The 19,091-nt window shown below is 42.0% G+C and overlaps 1 protein-coding gene across 2 annotated transcripts; it reads right to left on the reverse strand.

The window, feature by feature from the left end:
- Positions 1-3,551: 3,551 nt before the first annotated feature.
- On the reverse strand, positions 3,552-17,405 carry HMGB1 (high mobility group box 1). Of its 2 annotated transcripts, none has more exons than XM_075265988.1 (5): positions 17,270-17,405; positions 6,863-7,024; positions 6,527-6,672; positions 6,262-6,436; positions 3,552-4,241 (listed from the first exon to the last, which is right to left on the reverse strand). In XM_075265988.1, the coding sequence occupies exons 2-5, from the start codon at positions 7,010-7,012 to the stop codon at positions 4,080-4,082; spliced, it is 633 nt and encodes a 210-aa protein (XP_075122089.1). In that variant the 5' UTR covers positions 7,013-7,024; positions 17,270-17,405; the 3' UTR covers positions 3,552-4,079. The 2 variants fall into 2 exon arrangements, with proteins under 2 accessions (XP_075122089.1, XP_075122090.1); XM_075265989.1 differs by having other exon boundaries at positions 17,218-17,372.
- Between the last annotated feature and the right edge of the window lie 1,686 nt (positions 17,406-19,091).

Below are 19,091 nucleotides of genomic sequence, written 5' to 3' on the forward strand. Positions count from 1 at the left end.
GCAGTACGGTACATGTAGTACAGGTAGAGAGCAGTACGGTACATGTAGTACAGGTAGAGAGCAGTACGGTACGTGTAGTACAGGTAGAGAGCAGTACGGTACATGTAGTAGTAGTAGAGAGAAGTACAGTACATGTAATACAGGCAGACAGCAGTATAGTACATATAGCATAGGTAAAGAACATTATCTATCTATCTAGAGAGATGTATACTACAGATAGAGAACATCACAATACAAGTAGTATAGATAGATAATAAATTTACATGTAGTTCAGGTATAGAGTCTCATAGCAGATGTAGTACAATGTGGGAAGTACATGTAACTATCTTCTAACCACAAGAACACTGAGCAAAACATAAGCCTTATTAAAAAAAAAAATGATGGCCTTCTTTCCTATAGCTGTTCACGCCAGCAATTATTACAATATTTTTTCCCATTTATTTATTTATTTATAGAAACCAAGGGTATAATGACACAATTAAGAATATTGGGTGCTATGTAACATTCAACCAGCATCCATGATCTTCTCGCAGCAGTCATTTTGAACAGCCATTTCTATTGAAGTAGTGGTCCCCAAACTGTGTCCCTCCTGCTGTTACTTTATTAGGCGCCCTTCAGGTTTTCTAATAAATAATCTAATGATTTATTTTTGTAAGGTAAGGGCAGGTTCACACTTGTGCCCGGTCTCCGCTCTGCAGGTTTCCATTTCCTGCCCGAGAAACTGGACAGGAGACGGAAACCGGAAGGTAGTTTTCAAACCCATTCATTTGAATGGATTTGCAAAGTGTCCACCCACGAGCGTCTTCTGCTCTCCGCGGCGAAAAAGAGTGTCCGGTGGAAGAAAAAAAAAAAAAAAAAAAGGTTTCGCTGCAGAGACCAGAAGATGCTCACGGGCGGACACTGAATGCCGGGTTTCCGTCTCCTGTCAGCAGAAGACGGAAACCCACAAAATGGAGATCGGGCACTGGTGTGAACCTGCCCTAAGTCATATAAGGTCAGGTTGTTGTATAGCAAAAGGGGCAATAGCTTAGGGCGATTAATGTTGTCTGCCATGATCCTATAGACATTAGCAGTCACCCAACTCTTCTGTGAAGGCTGTGGCACTTCTCATGGCCCCCAGAATACTTGCAAACTATTTTTTTCCTCTCATTGTCTATACAAGGGGAATAAAAAAAACCTCATGAGCATTTACAGCAATTGTATAGTGCACGTGTTGCCCTGTTTTAGAGCCAGGGATCCTGAGCAGAGGCCAGCACATGAACTACATCATTACATGTTATATAGGGTCACCTTTTCCTTGACATAGCTTTGACACATATCTGTGCCCTGGCTAATGGAGGGACTAACCTCTATGGTACCTATAAGTCCTAATAAGTGGACAAAATATCCCCACCCCCTTCAATTTTCACTGCTTAAGTAAACAGCACAAGCATCTGTGCTTTAACAATATTTGCCTCACTGGTCTCCTGCTGATCCCCATTCTTACGCTAGTCTTTACTTCATAGTCCTTCTCAACAAAACACTGGCGGCTGTGGTGACCGCCTCAGCCACGGATTGGCCGATTACTTTGTTTGTGCCGAGGATTACAAAGCAGAGGCCATCTCAGGCTGCAATAAAACAGGTGTTCATTTTAAATATCAATCTAGAACTGAATTGTAGATTTCTTCGCAGAATCACACATCTAAATGCTAAATTAGAAGTAAAAAAAAAAAAAAAATTAAACCAGAAATCGCAGAAATGTCTAAAATGTACCAAAAATCTGCAAATAAATTATCCATGTCATAATCTTCATTAAAATTTAAAAGGTGATGTCTCACTGTAACATGGTCTACTGGTAGAATAGAAGTCCCCAGTCATTTGTAGGATAGGTCTGGCCGCCGATTACTTGGTACTAGGCCACACAATGACCATTCCAAGGAGGATGAGAACACGAGGGGGTCTGACGCACAAAGACCACTTCTATGGTGCTGCATCTTCTCTGCACTCAGTCACATTTTCTCCTGTGTACCTTTCAGGGTCCTAATGACCAATAAGCCACTATCTTACCCAGAAATTTCTTCCTGACCTCCACAGCCTTCTGACAACCAATCACTCCCTCCCCAGTAAAAATGGTCTTGCATGAAACTGGTCTGTTGGGCAAACAAGTTTGGAGGCTGGTGGGATAGACGACAAGTGTCGCATTTCTGGGACCCCAATTATTCATGAAATTGGGGGTCTCGTTACCCATTTAAAAAAAAAAGTGATATGTTCCAACAGTCCTTCTCTATGGGACTGAAAGACACTGTACTGTGCCAGCTTTTTTAATCCCATAAAATCTGAATAAAGCAGCAGTGCGTAAATCCTACTAAGGGCTCGTTCGCACGGGGCAAGAGGGGGCGGATTTTAGCACGGAATCCACATCATAATACGCCCCCGCACAATGGTGGTCGATGTAGAACGCTAGCGTCCTTTTTTTCCGCTAGCGGCATGTTGCCGCTAGTGGAAAAAAGCGAGCTGCCATTTCTTCAGGCAGATTCCGTGGCTGAATCAGGCACAGTGTCTGCCTCGCGACAACACCCTCTGGACTAAGCCCATTCATTTGAGCCTAATGCAGAGCGGAAAGTCACAACGGGATGCCGTGCACGGAATATGCACACGCATAAATGTGTGTGAACTAACCCTAATACAGTATTATAAATGTGAAAGTTTGCTTGGAAGTTTGTTAGTTAATCACAAAAAAACGGCTGAATGGACTTGGATGAAGTTTGGCACATAGTTTGTAACCTCGATTAACACAACAGCTATTTTTTATCCCGGGAAATGACATGGCTTCACAACTGTTATGAATTTATGTTCACATCCTATATTACACTGCTCTTGCAGCAGCTCATCTCTCTATGTAAACACTCAGCTAATCCTCAGTGGATTCTGTACCTGCATTTGCATATTATCTGATCTGGTCCAGGCAGTGCTGACACACTGGATGGGAAAACACCTTTAATCCAAATTGGCAGTTTGCTACTTTTAAACATGCCGGGAAAAAGAAAATCTAATTTGTCGCAAACAGCGACAGCTATGAAGGTAGCCAGAGTCACAGAATTCTCCTCAAGCGGAGCGGAGGGTGATCATCGAGGCCAACAAGATGCTCATTATATGGCGTCCCAGCGAGTTGCTGAGATGTCGGAACAATTACAGGCACGGCGTGAGGAACAAGTACAGCAGCAGGACAGCTTAAGAGCTGCTGAAACACTGGAGCAGGCAAACCTTCGATGGCAGCAATTTGCTAAATATAGGCAGATCATCGACGCTAACAACATGCAGACGAAGTTGTGGGCAGAGGTTAACTAAATATAAATGGAGGACAGAACATTCCCATTTTTGTCATCAAAGGGAGATTCTAGTGGTGGGACCCCAAGTGATCAGAAAACGTTGATAGGTGACAAGTTGGTAAGGTCAGACATCCACTTATGATAACATCAACACTAAACAGATTATGAGTCATTAACATATCATGTAGTTTGTTCAGGTGTCAAACGCTGAAGGTATGTGAAATTCAAAGAAAACACCGGTGGTAATAAAAAAATTGTCTTTACTTAGAAGCAATCAGAATGTCAACAAAACATTTGCAACTTTTTTTTTTCATTTTTTTTGCAATTACAGAGTGGTATTCAGTTAAACAGAACAACAATTATGATGCTAAGACAACTGAAGATGAAATGATCTACATCCCTATATAACTAATCTGTGCTGTGCACAACATGAACCTGCTCAAATTCCCATGCCAATTTACAACCCCCGTCCTGTACCAGGCAAGGTTAGTGGCCTTTGAAAACCACAAAAAAGAGGGGTAAATAAAAAGGAAAAAAAAACAAAAAACAGGGAATTCTAAAGACACAGCTGGTAGTGTGTTAACTATACAAAATAAAATAAAAGGGAAATAAAGGACACTGTACAGTTTAAAAACAAATCTTACACATTCTTATATTGGATTTGTTTTCGTCTTTAAAAATGAGTGAGCTGTGTACAGGGGGGTTAAATGCTATATAGACGAAATAAAAAAACAAAAAAAAAAACAAACAGAAAAACACCCATAAAGATGCTCATTCGTCATCCTCATCGTCCTCCTCTTCTTCCTCGTCCTCCTCCTCGTCTTCCTCTTCATCGTCGTCATCATCATCCTCTGCTTTCTTGCTTTTCTCGGGCTTAGCAGGAGCCTTTTTTCCTGTATCTACTTTGCCTTTAGACCGATATGATGCCATATCCTATTAAAAAGAAGAAAAAAATAATAATTAAGAATTAATTTAATATCAGATTGGTAGGGGTGTGTTTCTTGGCCTGTGGCATTCGTGTGATGAATGTAAGTTGAGTGCTTATAACGGGGTACTTGGAAGCACAGAGAATTGTGGTGTAGGTCTATCATCACATACACTTCCATATAGGCCTGGAAGACCATATAGATGGGAAAACAGGAGTGTATTCTGTTAGAATATCCACTACATAATCGAGTTACATATTTGCGCATCAATGTGTATCTAGGATAGAAAAGAATGTTCCTCAAGAAACCAAAGTAGTGGACAAAGCAAGTTTTGTGGTTACACAGTGCCACCTTCAGCATAAAGCCATGGTGAGCAGTGCTATACGTACAACACACTATACTCCATAGCATGCCATTGGAAAAGTAGAACCACCTCACATTATCATTTCACGTCACGTATCGGGCAATATTGGCGTGTCTAGGGAAGGCTTTATTCACACTGGTTTCCTCTGGTGCCTGATCACAACAGATTAGATTATCCCTTAGGCGGCTTTTATACAGTAATAAATGTGTTCTTTTGCACTTGGATTATGGTCAACGGCGTCTGAAAACATCTACAATACCTAAAACGCCTATGGTTCATTAGAACTGCAGCCTACGGTGTACTAAGTAGAGAACTGCAGGAGGTCCAGGTATTGCATTGGTAATTCAAAGAAAAAGTTACCTGTATTATAGCTGACTAAAACTGGTCTAAGGCTCTGTTCATACTAGAGACCTGACAGGTCAGAACTAGGAGGCAGCCCCCTGGCATAGCTAATAGGCAGTGTACTGAGCAGTCAGCTTCCAACTCCATAAACTGTGCAGATCATGGGGATGCCAAGTGTTGGACTCCAACCAATATGATACCGATCTCCTATCCTAAGGGTAGGCCAGCAATATACAGCCTTGGAAACCTTGACATTGAGTTGCAGCAGGTTTACGCTTCCATTATTTTTGTTGGCAAGAACAGCAATGCAGACTACAATGGGGCAGGCTTACTAAACTGGTTTTAGGCCATATTTATCGCTTCAGCTCATGATGTATGATACACTTGCTGCATCTTGTGAGAAATGAAACCCGACTGGATTCCTATGCAGCAAAATTTTTGGGAACTGTGTATTTTATTGATATGAGTAAGGGGCATACTATGAAGCCCCGAAACGCGTAAGCTACTATCTTTGTATTACTCAGTGGATCCATTTTTGTAATCATTTTATTTTTTATGAAGTAAAAGTGAAGTTTTAATTTTTAAAAAAATCTTTCTGGCGCTGGATATCTTATTTTCTTCGGTTCCATCATCGTGCATTTGCATCCTCTCCAGTCGGGGATTTATCCGCAGCAGCCTTCAATCAAGTATGTTTCCATTCCTTTCTATTTAAAGGGGTTTGAGCGGTTCTTTTGTTATATTTTTATTTTATTGATACTCTGTGACGAGTCACAAAATACATAATTATGGTTTAGGGCATGTAAATTGTCTTTTAGGTGCAAATTGAGCCAGAAAACTGGCACATGTAGCTCAGCAAATATCCCTAAGCATGTCACTCAGTGACAAAAACACAACTTCATGGAGATACTAAACCCTATAAGCTGTTTAAAGAACTTGTGGCACTTTGGTGAGCCCCACTTATCAGGCCAATGACATCACAGTCATTGATCACATGGTGATGATGCAGCCCTGTCCCATTAAAATGATTGGAGTTGAGCAGCAATACTAAGAACAGCCACAATACAATGTGTGGCCCTGTACTTGGTTAGCAGAGAAGAGGCCACAACAGTCATTATCATAGTCCAGGAAAACCCCTTTATATATGGCGCTACGACAACTTGAGGGTGAAGACTTTCCTAAACGTGAAAGTTTGCGGAGTTGCTTATGAGCAATTAAAAAAAAAAAAAAGTCACGTGACAGAACCCAGACCGTATGGGGTCACCCCAACAAATCAATAAGGCATGATTTGGTCACAATTCTTACAATACAGATTGAAAGTTACCTTCTTGTACTTCTCCTTCAGTTTGGAAGCTTTCTTTTCATAAGGCATCTTGTCTTCTGATGAAGTGTTATTCCACATCTCTCCTAGTTTCTTGGCCACATCTCCAATAGTCAGACCTGGATGTTCTCCTTTGATCTTAGGACGGAACTCGGAGCAGAACAAGAAGAAAGCCGATCTGTAGAAAGCAAGTGTTGTAAGTAGATGCATCTACACAAAGAAAAACTTCACCACTGTGGACTTTCTCAGCGCAAAATCTTTAACTCACGGTGGTCTCTTTGGTGCATTTGGATCCTTAAACTTCTTTTTTGTCTCTCCTTTAGGTGGTATGTAAGTTTTCATTTCACTCTCATAGCGGACCTTGTCTGCTTTCGCCATATCTTCAAATTTTCCCTTCTCTTTAGCAGACATGGTCTATCGGAGAAGAGATAAAACTCAATATACAGAAGTGGACTGCCACGTGAAACAAATTCTGTAATAAATGTACTGTAACAAGCAATGGGATGCGGCATGTACAGTATTATTTTTATGCTCAGAGCATACATTTGTAGCTAGAGTTGAGTTTAAGGTGACTGGATTGCCAGCGACATCATGAATATTTTACCTTCCATCGTTCTGAGCACTTCTTGGAGAATTCTGCAAAGTTTACAGATGCATCAGGATGCTTCTTCTTGTGCTCTTCTCTGCACGTCTGCACAAAGTAAGCATACGAGGACATCTTTCCTCTGGGCTTCTTGGGATCACCTTTCCCCATTTTAATAATGTTCTGTAAGAAAAGAAATGTAGACATTTGTAAACTGCTCTGCAAGCTCCATCCAGCTAGGTTAGTACAGACAAGTGGATTGCAGTATTTTTGCCTTTGTGGATGCTTTAGCAGGACTGGACCTCAGCAAGAGATTAAGTAGTGATAGTTTCCTTAGGTAAAGTTTTTCCTTTTGCCATCAGATGAGATTTACTTCCATGTTTTGCAAAACATAATACATTTCATATGCACACAACCTGTATTTCTGTTATCTATAGAGGTGAAATTTTCACAGTCTGTCTTGTGATATGAGGTGACCGACTGTGAAAGAGTCAGTAGAGCAGCGCCTAACACATGCAGGAGTTGGTGGTTAAAGGTCCTCTAAGTCATCGCTCCACTTGCTTTTAGGAAACTAACACGGTCATTCCCAAAGTCTTATAGAAGTGAGTGGAGCAATGGCCAAGTATGATCACCTCATTCACGTTGGGCCTTAGGGACCTCCCTCTCTATGATCAGCGGTCAGACACTTATCTTACCCTGTGAATAGGGCATCAATGTTGTTAGTGGGAAAACAAGTGCTGTGTTAAGAGACTTTTGGCTAGTGGTTTACAATTTTTTTTTTTTATTTTAACAAAAACAACATTGCCCCCAGTTTAGTAGTAAATGTCGATGAAGAGATTGTTTACAGGAATGATCCGACAAGGCACATCACGACCGTCTTAAATCAAATGTGTATCGCCAGCTTAATTCTTGAAAGGACTCCTGGATGAGACAGTGAGAATCCTCATTACCCGGCCCAAACAGTGACTGACGCCTTCCCTATAAAATAGTGATACAGGGAGAGAGAGCTGACACTCTCTGGGGGGGGGGGGGGGGGGGAATCAAGACTCTGGTTTTCTAGGAGTCTTGTCAGGGGTTTTACAAAGAAACCCTGCTCCAAATCAGAGCTCAGCTTCTCTCTCTCTCTATCATATAACCCTATATATCACACAGATCAGCTTCTCTCCTCTGTCATATTACCTCTATATATACAGAGCTCAGCTTCTCTCCTCTATCATATAACCCTATATATCACAGAGCTCAGCTTCTCTAAGCTTCTCTCCTCTATCCTATAACCCTACATATCACAGAGCTCAGCTTCTCTCCTCTATCATATAACCCTATATATCACAGCTCAGCTTCTCTCCTGTCATATTACCTCTATATATACAGAGCTCAGCTTCTCTCCTCTATCATATAACCCTATATCACAGCTCAGCTTCTCTCCTGTCATATTACCTCTATATATACAGAGCTCAGCTTCTCTCCTCTATCATATAACCCTATATATCACACAGCTCAGCTTCTCTCCTCTATCATATAACCTATATATCACAGAGCTCAGCTTCTCTCCTCTATCATATAACCCTATATATCACAGAGCTCAGCTTCTCTCCTCTATCATATAATCCTATATATCACACAGATCAGCTTCTCTCCTCTGTCATATTACCTCTATATATACAGAGCTCAGCTTCTCTCCTCTATCATATAACCCTATATATCACAGAGCTCAGCTTCTCTAAGCTTCTCTCCTCTATCCTATAACCCTACATATCACAGAGCTCAGCTTCTCTCCTCTATCATATAACCCTATATATCACAGCTCAGCTTCTCTCCTGTCATATTACCTCTATATATACAGAGCTCAGCTTCTCTCCTCTATCATATAACCCTATATCACAGCTCAGCTTCTCTCCTGTCATATTACCTCTATATATACAGAGCTCAGCTTCTCTCCTCTATCATATAACCCTATATATCACACAGCTCAGCTTCTCTCCTCTATCATATAACCTATATATCACAGAGCTCAGCTTCTCTCCTCTATCATATAACCCTATATATCACAGAGCTCAGCTTCTCTCCTCTATCATATAATCCTATATATCACACAGATCAGCTTCTCTCCTCTGTCATATTACCTCTATATATACAGAGCTCAGCTTCTCTCCTCTATCATATAACCCTATATATCACAGAGCTCAGCTTCTCTAAGCTTCTCTCCTCTATCCTATAACCCTACATATCACAGAGCTCAGCTTCTCTCCTCTATCATATAACCCTATATATCACAGCTCAGCTTCTCTCCTGTCATATTACCTCTATATATACAGAGCTCAGCTTCTCTCCTCTATCATATAACCCTATATCACAGCTCAGCTTCTCTCCTGTCATATTACCTCTATATATACAGAGCTCAGCTTCTCTCCTCTATCATATAACCCTATATATCACACAGCTCAGCTTCTCTCCTCTATCATATAACCTATATATCACAGAGCTCAGCTTCTCTCCTCTATCATATAACCCTATATATCACAGAGCTCAGCTTCTCTCCTCTATCATATAATCCTATATATCACACAGATCAGCTTCTCTCCTCTGTCATATTACCTCTATATATACAGAGCTCAGCTTCTCTCCTCTATCATATAACCCTATATATCACAGAGCTCAGCTTCTCTAAGCTTCTCTCCTCTATCCTATAACCCTACATATCACAGAGCTCAGCTTCTCTCCTCTATCATATAACCCTATATATCACAGCTCAGCTTCTCTCCTGTCATATTACCTCTATATATACAGAGCTCAGCTTCTCTCCTCTATCATATAACCCTATATCACAGCTCAGCTTCTCTCCTGTCATATTACCTCTATATATACAGAGCTCAGCTTCTCTCCTCTATCATATAACCCTATATATCACACAGCTCAGCTTCTCTCCTCTATCATATAACCTATATATCACAGAGCTCAGCTTCTCTCCTCTATCATATAACCCTATATATCACAGAGCTCAGCTTCTCTCCTCTATCATATAATCCTATATATCACACAGATCAGCTTCTCTCCATCATATCCTGCTCAGTCAGAACAGCAAATATTAGCTGAGATTGAGAACAATGGGTTAGATAAACTAATAACCATGCACCAGAATTTGATGCTATTTGTGTCAAATACTTAAAAAACAAAAAAAACAAAACATGACCTGCTTTTCCCCTCAGGCCCGATTCACATCTGTGTTCAGGGAGTCCACTTGGGGACCCCACCCCCAAAAGTAAACTTTGGACCCCATAGACCAGTGATGGCGAACCTTTTAGAGACCGAGTGCCCAAACTGCAACCCAAAACCCACAAAATTTTCGCGGAGTGCCAACACGACAATATAGACTTAATACTATGCGGATCCACAATTGCGGACAGTTACTGACCAAAAATTACAGTCATGTGGGGCTTTACAGAGCTTTCAATAATACAAACAACGTTGTACTGAAATGTAAAGGTCTCGGCATTTGGTACTTTGAACAATTAATTTTCACTATTTACATCGCACAGGATCTGTTTTATAGTTACCGTGTAATATTCTTACATCCTGTACTAATATCACGTCTGCTATAAAACAGATACTGTGTGATATAAATAGTGAGGGGACCCCAGACAGTATTATATGCTCTGCAGTGGGCCCACCACACAATATTATATTCTCCACAGTACCACAGTAGCCCCCCAGTGTTATATGCTCTGCAGTAGGTGTCCCCCCCCCCCCCCACAGGATTATATGCTCCACAGTGGCATCCACACACAGTATTGTGTGCTTATAAATAGGCCCCCCCCCCAGTATTATATGCTCTTTAGTACACCCCCCAGTATTATAAGCCACCCCAGTATTATAAGCCCCCCAGTATTATACACTCCCCCCAGTATTATAAGCCCCCTCATTATTATACACTCCCCCCAGTATTATACACCCCACCCAGTATTATAAGCCCCCCCAGTATTATACACTCCCCCCAGTATTATACACCCCACCCAGTATTATAAGCCCCCCCAGTATTATAAGCCCCCCCAGTATTATACACTCCCCCCCAGTATCATACACCCCACCAAGTATTATAAGCGCTCCCCCCAACATCATATACACAGTGAGCCACTCTCATACTCACCCCTGAAGAGCCGCCGGCATCCACCTTCTTGTCACTGGCGGCGCTGATGACGTCATCGCGCCCGCGTCGGGGCAGAGGTCAAACTCTGCAGCCAGTGTAGGCCGCGGTCGCGCGATCCGCGGCCTACCCTGACAGCTTTCAGCTGTATGTGCATTTGCACATACAACTGAAGGCAGTGATCACTCATCAACGGGGAATCCTGTACCGGATTCCCTGTTGGTGAGCGATCCGGGCGACCGCACGCGTGCCAGCATGGAGGGCTCTGCGTGCCCTCTCTGGCACGCGTGCCATAGGTTCGCCATCACTGCCATAGACTATAATGGGTCTGTGCAGAACTTTTCACTTTTCTGTCTGCATGTTTCATGCGAAAACTGAGCAAAAAAAAAAAAAAAAAAATCACAGGAACCCCATTATAGTCTATGGAATCCAGCGGTTTCCCATGTAACCGCTTTTTAATGCGCATAGGTTTCCGTTCGAGGGGTCCCCAAGCAGACTCCCCCTAACAAAGATGGGAATAGAGCCTCACTTTGTGGGTTTTGGACAGTTTCTCATGGTTTGTGTGTCTGGTATGACAGGTTGGAGGGGCTTATTGAGAAGGGGTGGGGTTTAATATGCAAAATAGTTAGCCAGAAATGTAACCAAGTTTTTCTCAAACTCTAAACCAAATCATAAAAGTAAGTAAGATTTTCAAAGAGCATTGGGTACTTTGGAAAATTTGGTACATTTTCTGACTATCTAGTCTGCACGGTCTAAAAGTTACACAATATTAATTTATCTGCTGCACAATTTTATATATCGGGCAACGATTGGCCATCACATGTGGCTGCGGTTTCACTGCGTGCGGTCAATCACACCTTGAAAGGAACACTTTAAATCTAGGACACATCAACCAAACTCCCCCTGTAATCTATAAAATGCTTAAAAATGTTACATTGGCAAGTTGTTACTCTATATTAAATGCTTCTTTTATAAGCGTCCAAACATCCTGGCATGTTACATTATTTCCAGCATGTCAAAATTATAATCCTAAAATAGTATAACAAGCAAGTTGTGCGCTCAGCCCGGAAATCTTATGTGCTGGGAATAATTCAAATGTTACCCTCCCCCCATATCCCGTGATGGACCACATGTGATGCAAGAACTGGAAGCCCAATAGATAATACGGAGGATGTAAGTGAGATTTTTCTTTCTTTGTGGTGGCATGCCACATCTCCACATGCAATGGCAGGACATGCTAGACACATCCATATGACAGCTAAAGCAATGTCTGGCATAGACATAACACCACTTTTAGGGCTCATGTGTCAGTAACACATAGGAGTGCTTTCAGGCCTGTATTACAGAGGTCAATGTGAAACTACAATTACAATAATTATACCTAAAAGGGCTTCACCACATTTGTCACCCTCCCCACAAACTGCTGGACCTATATTGCTGACCTAAGAGGGTGCATAACTGAGTTTTAATATGCCACACATGTCTATGCTAACTAGATGCCAAGTATCAGGGCATTCAAGTTCACACCATTATATAAAAGATTACGATGCTGTAAATTACATTCAAAGCAGCCGACACATTGACCAGAATTCTCAACCTGATCATGGGCAGGTGAAACAACCCATAAACACATCAGAGGGGTTCCAGGACCTCAATACTAATGCCCTTTCCTTCCCAAGGAAACATCCAAAAACCCCTTTGTGACCCTGATTCACTCTCAATTTGACTACTGTAACCCCACGCTAACCAGTCTGCCCCCATTAAACTCTCCCCTCTCCAATTCATCCTAAATGCAGCATCCAAGATCATCCTTCAATCTAAATGTTAGGCTGATGCCTCTGGATTATACCAGTCACTACACTGTCCACTATAGAATACAGTGGATATTTATCACCCTCTTCCACCTATGCTCTCTGTTCTGCCAAAGTTTCAAGACTAACATCCCCATAAGCCTAACTTCGCACTCCTACCTCCGAGACTTCCCCTGAGTTGCATCAGTTCTCTGGAATGAACTACCCTGGATGATCAGATTCCACAAGTGCACCTTAAAAACACATCTCTTTACGCAGGCCTATAAAACTTGCTAATTTAACACTTAGTCGCCTCCAAACTAACCATTCCTCATTCACCATTCCCTCTTCATGATCCCACAGGACTTGGGGCCTTCATCTAAGTGCAAGTGTGAACATCCAAACACTTTTAATCTCTACATAGAAAGACAATGCCTGGTGTATAGTAATGTATTATTATCCACGTGGGCTGAGCTTGCCCTACTACATATTGTGCACAAAAGTGTAATTCCCATACACATAGTCCCATACACTTAGCCATAATGTAAGTCCGCAAATGAGGGTTTTCAATTGCGGACACATTATATTCAGTGCGGTCTCTTACACCACCGGATATTTTAAACGTGGTGTGCCAGGCCGCAACTGAGGTCTGCACTTTATAGAGCATGACCGCAAAGGCTGTTAATTCACCGCATGGACTCGCCCATACAACTCTATGGGCAAGTGCGGCAGGACACGGGCATCTGCAGTGTCTATGTCACTGATCAGCAACTTGCAGTCTGTAAAATCAATACGGTCGTGTAAGACCAGCCTTACAGTGTTGGCAAACAGCTGATCGGAAGGGGAGCCAAGAGTCAGACACCCACTGATCTGATAATGATGACCTCTTATTTTCCAATATGCTGATTTCTAAGATTTCTGCTTGAAAGCACTGAATAGGAAGAATGAGAAATAGACCTCAAGTATAAAAACACTAACAATTTTTAGTTATATAACCTTTTGGTGTAAACAGAGCACACAAAGAGGTTTTCCGACTCCAAATAGATTTTTTATACTCATTAGCTGTCAGTGGATCGGCTGATCTTTGTGGGGTCTAGGTGTCAGATCCCCACAAATCACATATTGATGACTCATCCTAGGGATACGTCATCAGTATGAGAACACCTAAAGTAATTAATTAATAATTATATAATTTTATATGTATTTTGCTGCAACTCTGACTGTATGACTTCCACTTCATAGCCTGAAAAGAAGGGTCTAAAAATACACCAAATTCATCATCCAGCATACGTAATCGAAAACTTCAGCTCATCCTGTCTGGTATAAAACTGCCTAAATGTATACTTTTTTTGGTTTTTATTTATGATTATAAAATTAAAGATTTCTCATTGAAACTTGATTTCTTCTTTTTTTTTTCCTCTTCTAGGTTCCCAAGCACTGGAGTTTACGGGTCACTTACCACCCATCCTAGTCTTATTTATCAATTGTGATTATTATTTTTTTTAAGGGTGTTCTCCCACAAAGTAAACTCAGCGGGACCTTTCTCTGTCTCCAAATTCAAACAGGTTGAGTGTTGGCGAGATGGGTGGTGGTCATCGAAGTGAATGGGAGCTCCGACCATCGCCAGTTACTCCGCTTGGCTTTGGTCAGGCTTAATTGTGCAGCGGGACAAAGGCCCTGCTCAGTTCACATCATGGTACAACCCCTTTAACTCGCATGCTCTGCCCTTAACATTAGACTCTGTTCACATCTGTTTTGTCATCTCTGCCAGTAACCTCTGTTGCAGATTGTTACATTTTGCTAGAAAAAAAAAAAAAAAAATACAAAGCTATCCCCCCCCCCCCCCCCCGACTAAAGTTTATAGATTCCCTGATGGAACACATTATAAATTAATATCTATGGAGAAAATAAATAAATAAATCTACATATATATATATCTCTGTGGTGATATACAAGTCATCACATTTGTTTTTTATTCTCCCCATATAGAACATAATTTATGACACTGATGTGAATGAAGCCCAAGAAAAACTTGGAAGAACATTTACTTGCCTTACATACAAGGAGAATTTTAAGAAAATAACTACACTAGACCAGCTCCATGTAGGGATTTTCAGTTTGTTTTACCTGCTGGTTGTCACGCAAGTGAGCAGTGTTTGGACATATACCTTTCTAGTACCACTTTGGCTCACTTACGGCCCTTTTCCAATACATGGGACCGGATTGCCTAAGCTCACCTTGGATCAATGTTATCATTTTTCCACTGCCAAAAGTACCACAAAATACCTGATACTGCCTTTTTGGTACCTGCAAGAACAGAGTAATTGTTTCTTGTCACCATAGATGACAACCAGCAACATGAAGTGGTTTACTTTCTAAAAATGTCAAGTTGAGATAAACCTGAGTCTGTCCGTTATTATACAGTAGCCTAGTCCTCAGCTATGCAGTAACTTTGGTGTCTAGATTGAAGCAGTTCCCGGTGCTAAGACGATCCGGTACCATGCTATAGAAAAGGGGCTTAAAGGAAACCTCTCAGACATGCCATTTAGCATCTGGGGTTTAGGATCCCAAACCTCTGTATCACATCAGCGCTCATTGCCTCTATTCTTAAGCATGAAAGCTTGAAGATGTCCACACTTTGCATGGAGCGCAAGAGATTAGTACACCTTGGTTCTCTGTGTAAGGGACCAGTACTGATCTTAACTCCAAAGCCATACTGATGGGGGATGTAGACTGTAAGCCCTTATATGGGACAGTGATTGACAATGTCTGTAAAGCGGTGTGGAATAGGATGGAGCTATATAAGCAAGCTGAATAATAATAATCACTTCTATGGGATGGACAGAAGTAGGAGAGTACAGCGCTCAGTCCCAGAGAAAATAACAGAGCGGTGATCACACACAAGCTGTAAAGCTTGAATCACACCATGGGGGGGCTATCTATCATCTGCCCCTTTTTTTTGTCCATATGCGTATTTTCTAGACTAGTTACATTGTGCGGTCCATTTATGATATAGGCGCACCTCTTTATTAAATGTTGTGCACACGTGTTAGATAATAGTAATGCGCCTTTACTGCCGCTTTTTAGTGCTGGCCATGTACTAGAGCGCACGTGACCCTTTAAAAGAAGACAAGTCAGATATAGCGTGAAAAGGATCTCCATTTAAGCCACATTTCCCTGACGAAAAGCGGCGAGGGCGATGTAACATGTGGAAGAAAAAAAAGATAGGCGCAAAGCACAGGGCATTAAAAGACCCTATTTACACCCAAAAGCCGCAGGTAGCTTAATACACGTGACCCCAATTTTCATGGTTGAGGGGGATCCCCAGTGATCAGAAACTTATCCCCTACCCTGTAGATAGACAATACATTTCTGTATCTCACCGAGGGGTTGCGGCCCCTCCTCCACTTAAATAGTGTCCTAGTTGCCCCTCTCCCCTATAACCACCATCAGTCACTTCGTAGGACTTGTATAAGGAGTAAGGGAGTCATCTAAGACATTTGTTTTCCTCCTTCCCGCTTCTTGATGAAAGAAAGTCCCCTTGAAATGTCTCCACGCGGCCTCCCGTCCCCTGGGGCGGTTGTGGGGATGACCGCAGTCGGGGACTGACTGCTATCTCCGGTATTATTACGTGTCCGCTCCGTTGCCGTGCCTGAGCGTAGACATTACACTGCGGGGCTGTATATGTGTGTGTGTGACAGAGGCGCGCTCCCGCCTCTAGGAATGACGCCGTCGTCGGGGCCGCGCTCGCCCTTTCTCCCTATTGTTGTCGTGCCCGCGCCCCCTCACGCTATTAAAACCACCATGTTAGAGAGAGTGCGGCTCGCAACCGCCATCTCATAGACAAGCAGCAGCAGCAGCGACGGGGCCACCGGGCTGGGCGGACAGGGGCGATTACAACCCCCCTCAGCCCATCTCCACAAGTCGGTTGGTCGCCTGTGACAGCCGCCACCCTCCTCGTCGTATCCTATTCTCTTGTTTTCCCCATAGTCAGCCATGTTACAGCACATCCTGAGGTAATTGAGGCATCTCCTGCCAATACGCCCTGCATATACCCCCACCAGCCCCGCTTATATGACGGGTGTCGGTGCCCGTTGCCTACTCCCGGGCTTTGTTTTATAACCCCCGTTCTCGGGGGGCGTCAGTGCCCGGTCACCCCCCCAGCACCGGGCGTTATTAAAAGTTCACCTCACACTTCTATCGCACGTAATAATAAAACCATGTATAGGTTTCCAGTCACACACAGCCTCCTGCCGTCCGTTACCGTCTAGTAACCCCCCGTTCACACACAATTCTGCCCCGCTAATTCGCCGTTTTATCCGCCCCGATGTTTATAACGTTAATCCCACCACAACCCGGCCCGGGATTATTTGACGTCTTTAGGCGGATTAATACGGGCCACGGGTGGAGGTGATTTGACGTCCATTCTCGCGCACCATACTTACCTTCCATAGACATTGCCAGTCACTGTGTCAGTTTGGTGCCGTGTATACTCACCCAATGCTGTGTCTATGGAGCTCAATGTACTGCAATGGCTGTGTGAGAAAGCGGGATCGATACGCAGCCTCTTCACACTCTTCCCAATCTGTAACATTACTCTCAGCCTAGGCCGACGGTGATTGGCCGCCGCCAACTCGTCCCCTTTCCTCATTGGTCGGCTCGCCTCCATTGTCCTGACCAGCGGCCGACGGTGATTGGACAGGATTTAGGCGACGTCACCCCAGAGCAAAACAGCGCGCAAATACGAAATGTCATCAGTGTGTGTGAGACGCTCAAGCGGGATGCAGCTGTAAGGCTGAGTTATAGTGTTTGCAATGCAAGCCCATAGAACCCAATGTAGTCAACGACGGAGCGGGGGCTTCTCTACATTACGGGGCTATGTCGTGTTACCTGACGGACTGCTGCCTCCACTGCAGCCCCTGCGGACACCCGCACCCCCCTCCACACCCTGCAGCCATCTGCAACCAAAACATTTTACCCCAATGTCCCTTGTATTTTAACACGGCTATCGTGAACGCGCACAATGATAGGACTAGGCAGGCAAACAGCCATAGTCAAGGTTCTAGCTCATTTTTCTAGTCAGAACTCAAATCTTACCTTATTGTTTCTGCCCAGCAGGTGAATTATAGCCAGCCTGGCGTGTGTCTGCAAGAAGAGGTCCATGGTTACTCCCCGCCGGAGAACTACTAGTCCAAGCACTGCCTGCTAAGCACAGGCTGCTCGGGCGTGCTGAGACTTGTAGTCCCACATATAGACAGTGCAGATATGACACACATGATATTCTGTGATACCCTGTATAGAGATTATACATAATATCCCCTTTTTTCTCCATACTTATTTATCTCACATTACACTGTACACTCATTGTATACATACACTATAATGTGCCAAATTACACTGTATATTATATATAATACCCCATATTACACTGTACATTTATTATATATAACACCCCATATTACACTGTACATTTATTATATATAGTACCCCATATTACACTGTACATTTATTATATATAGTACCCCATATTACACTGTATATGTATTATATATAATACCCCATATTACACTGTACATTTATTATATATAATATCCCATATTACACTGTACATTTATCATATATAATATACCATATTACACTACATTTATTATATATAATACCCCATATTACACTGTACATTTATTATATATAATATCCCATTATAACACTGTACATTTATCATATATAATATACCATATTACACTGTACATTTATTATATATAGTACCCCATATTACACTGTACATTTATTATATATAGTACCCCATATTACACTGTACATTTATTATATATAATATCCCATATTACACTGTACATTTATTATATATAATATCCCATATTACACTTTACATTTATTATATATAATAACTCATATTACACTGTACATTTATTATACATAACACCCCATATTACACTGTGCATTTATTATATATAATACCCCATATTACATTGTACATTTATTATTTATAGTACCCCATAATACACTGTATATTTATTATGTATAGTACCCCATATTACACTGTACATTTATTATATATAACACCCAATATTACACTGTACATTTATTATATATAATACCCCATATTACACTGTACATTTATTATATATAACACCCCATATTACACTGTACATTTATTATATATAACACCCCATATTACACTGTACATTTATTATATATAGTACCCCATATTACACTGTACATTTATTATATATAGTACCCCATATTACACTGTATATCATATATAATATCCCATAATACACTGTATATTTAGCATATATAA

The sequence above is a fragment of the Leptodactylus fuscus genome, chromosome 2, assembly GCF_031893055.1.
Source record: "Leptodactylus fuscus isolate aLepFus1 chromosome 2, aLepFus1.hap2, whole genome shotgun sequence".
Taxonomy (NCBI): Eukaryota; Metazoa; Chordata; class Amphibia; order Anura; family Leptodactylidae; genus Leptodactylus; species Leptodactylus fuscus.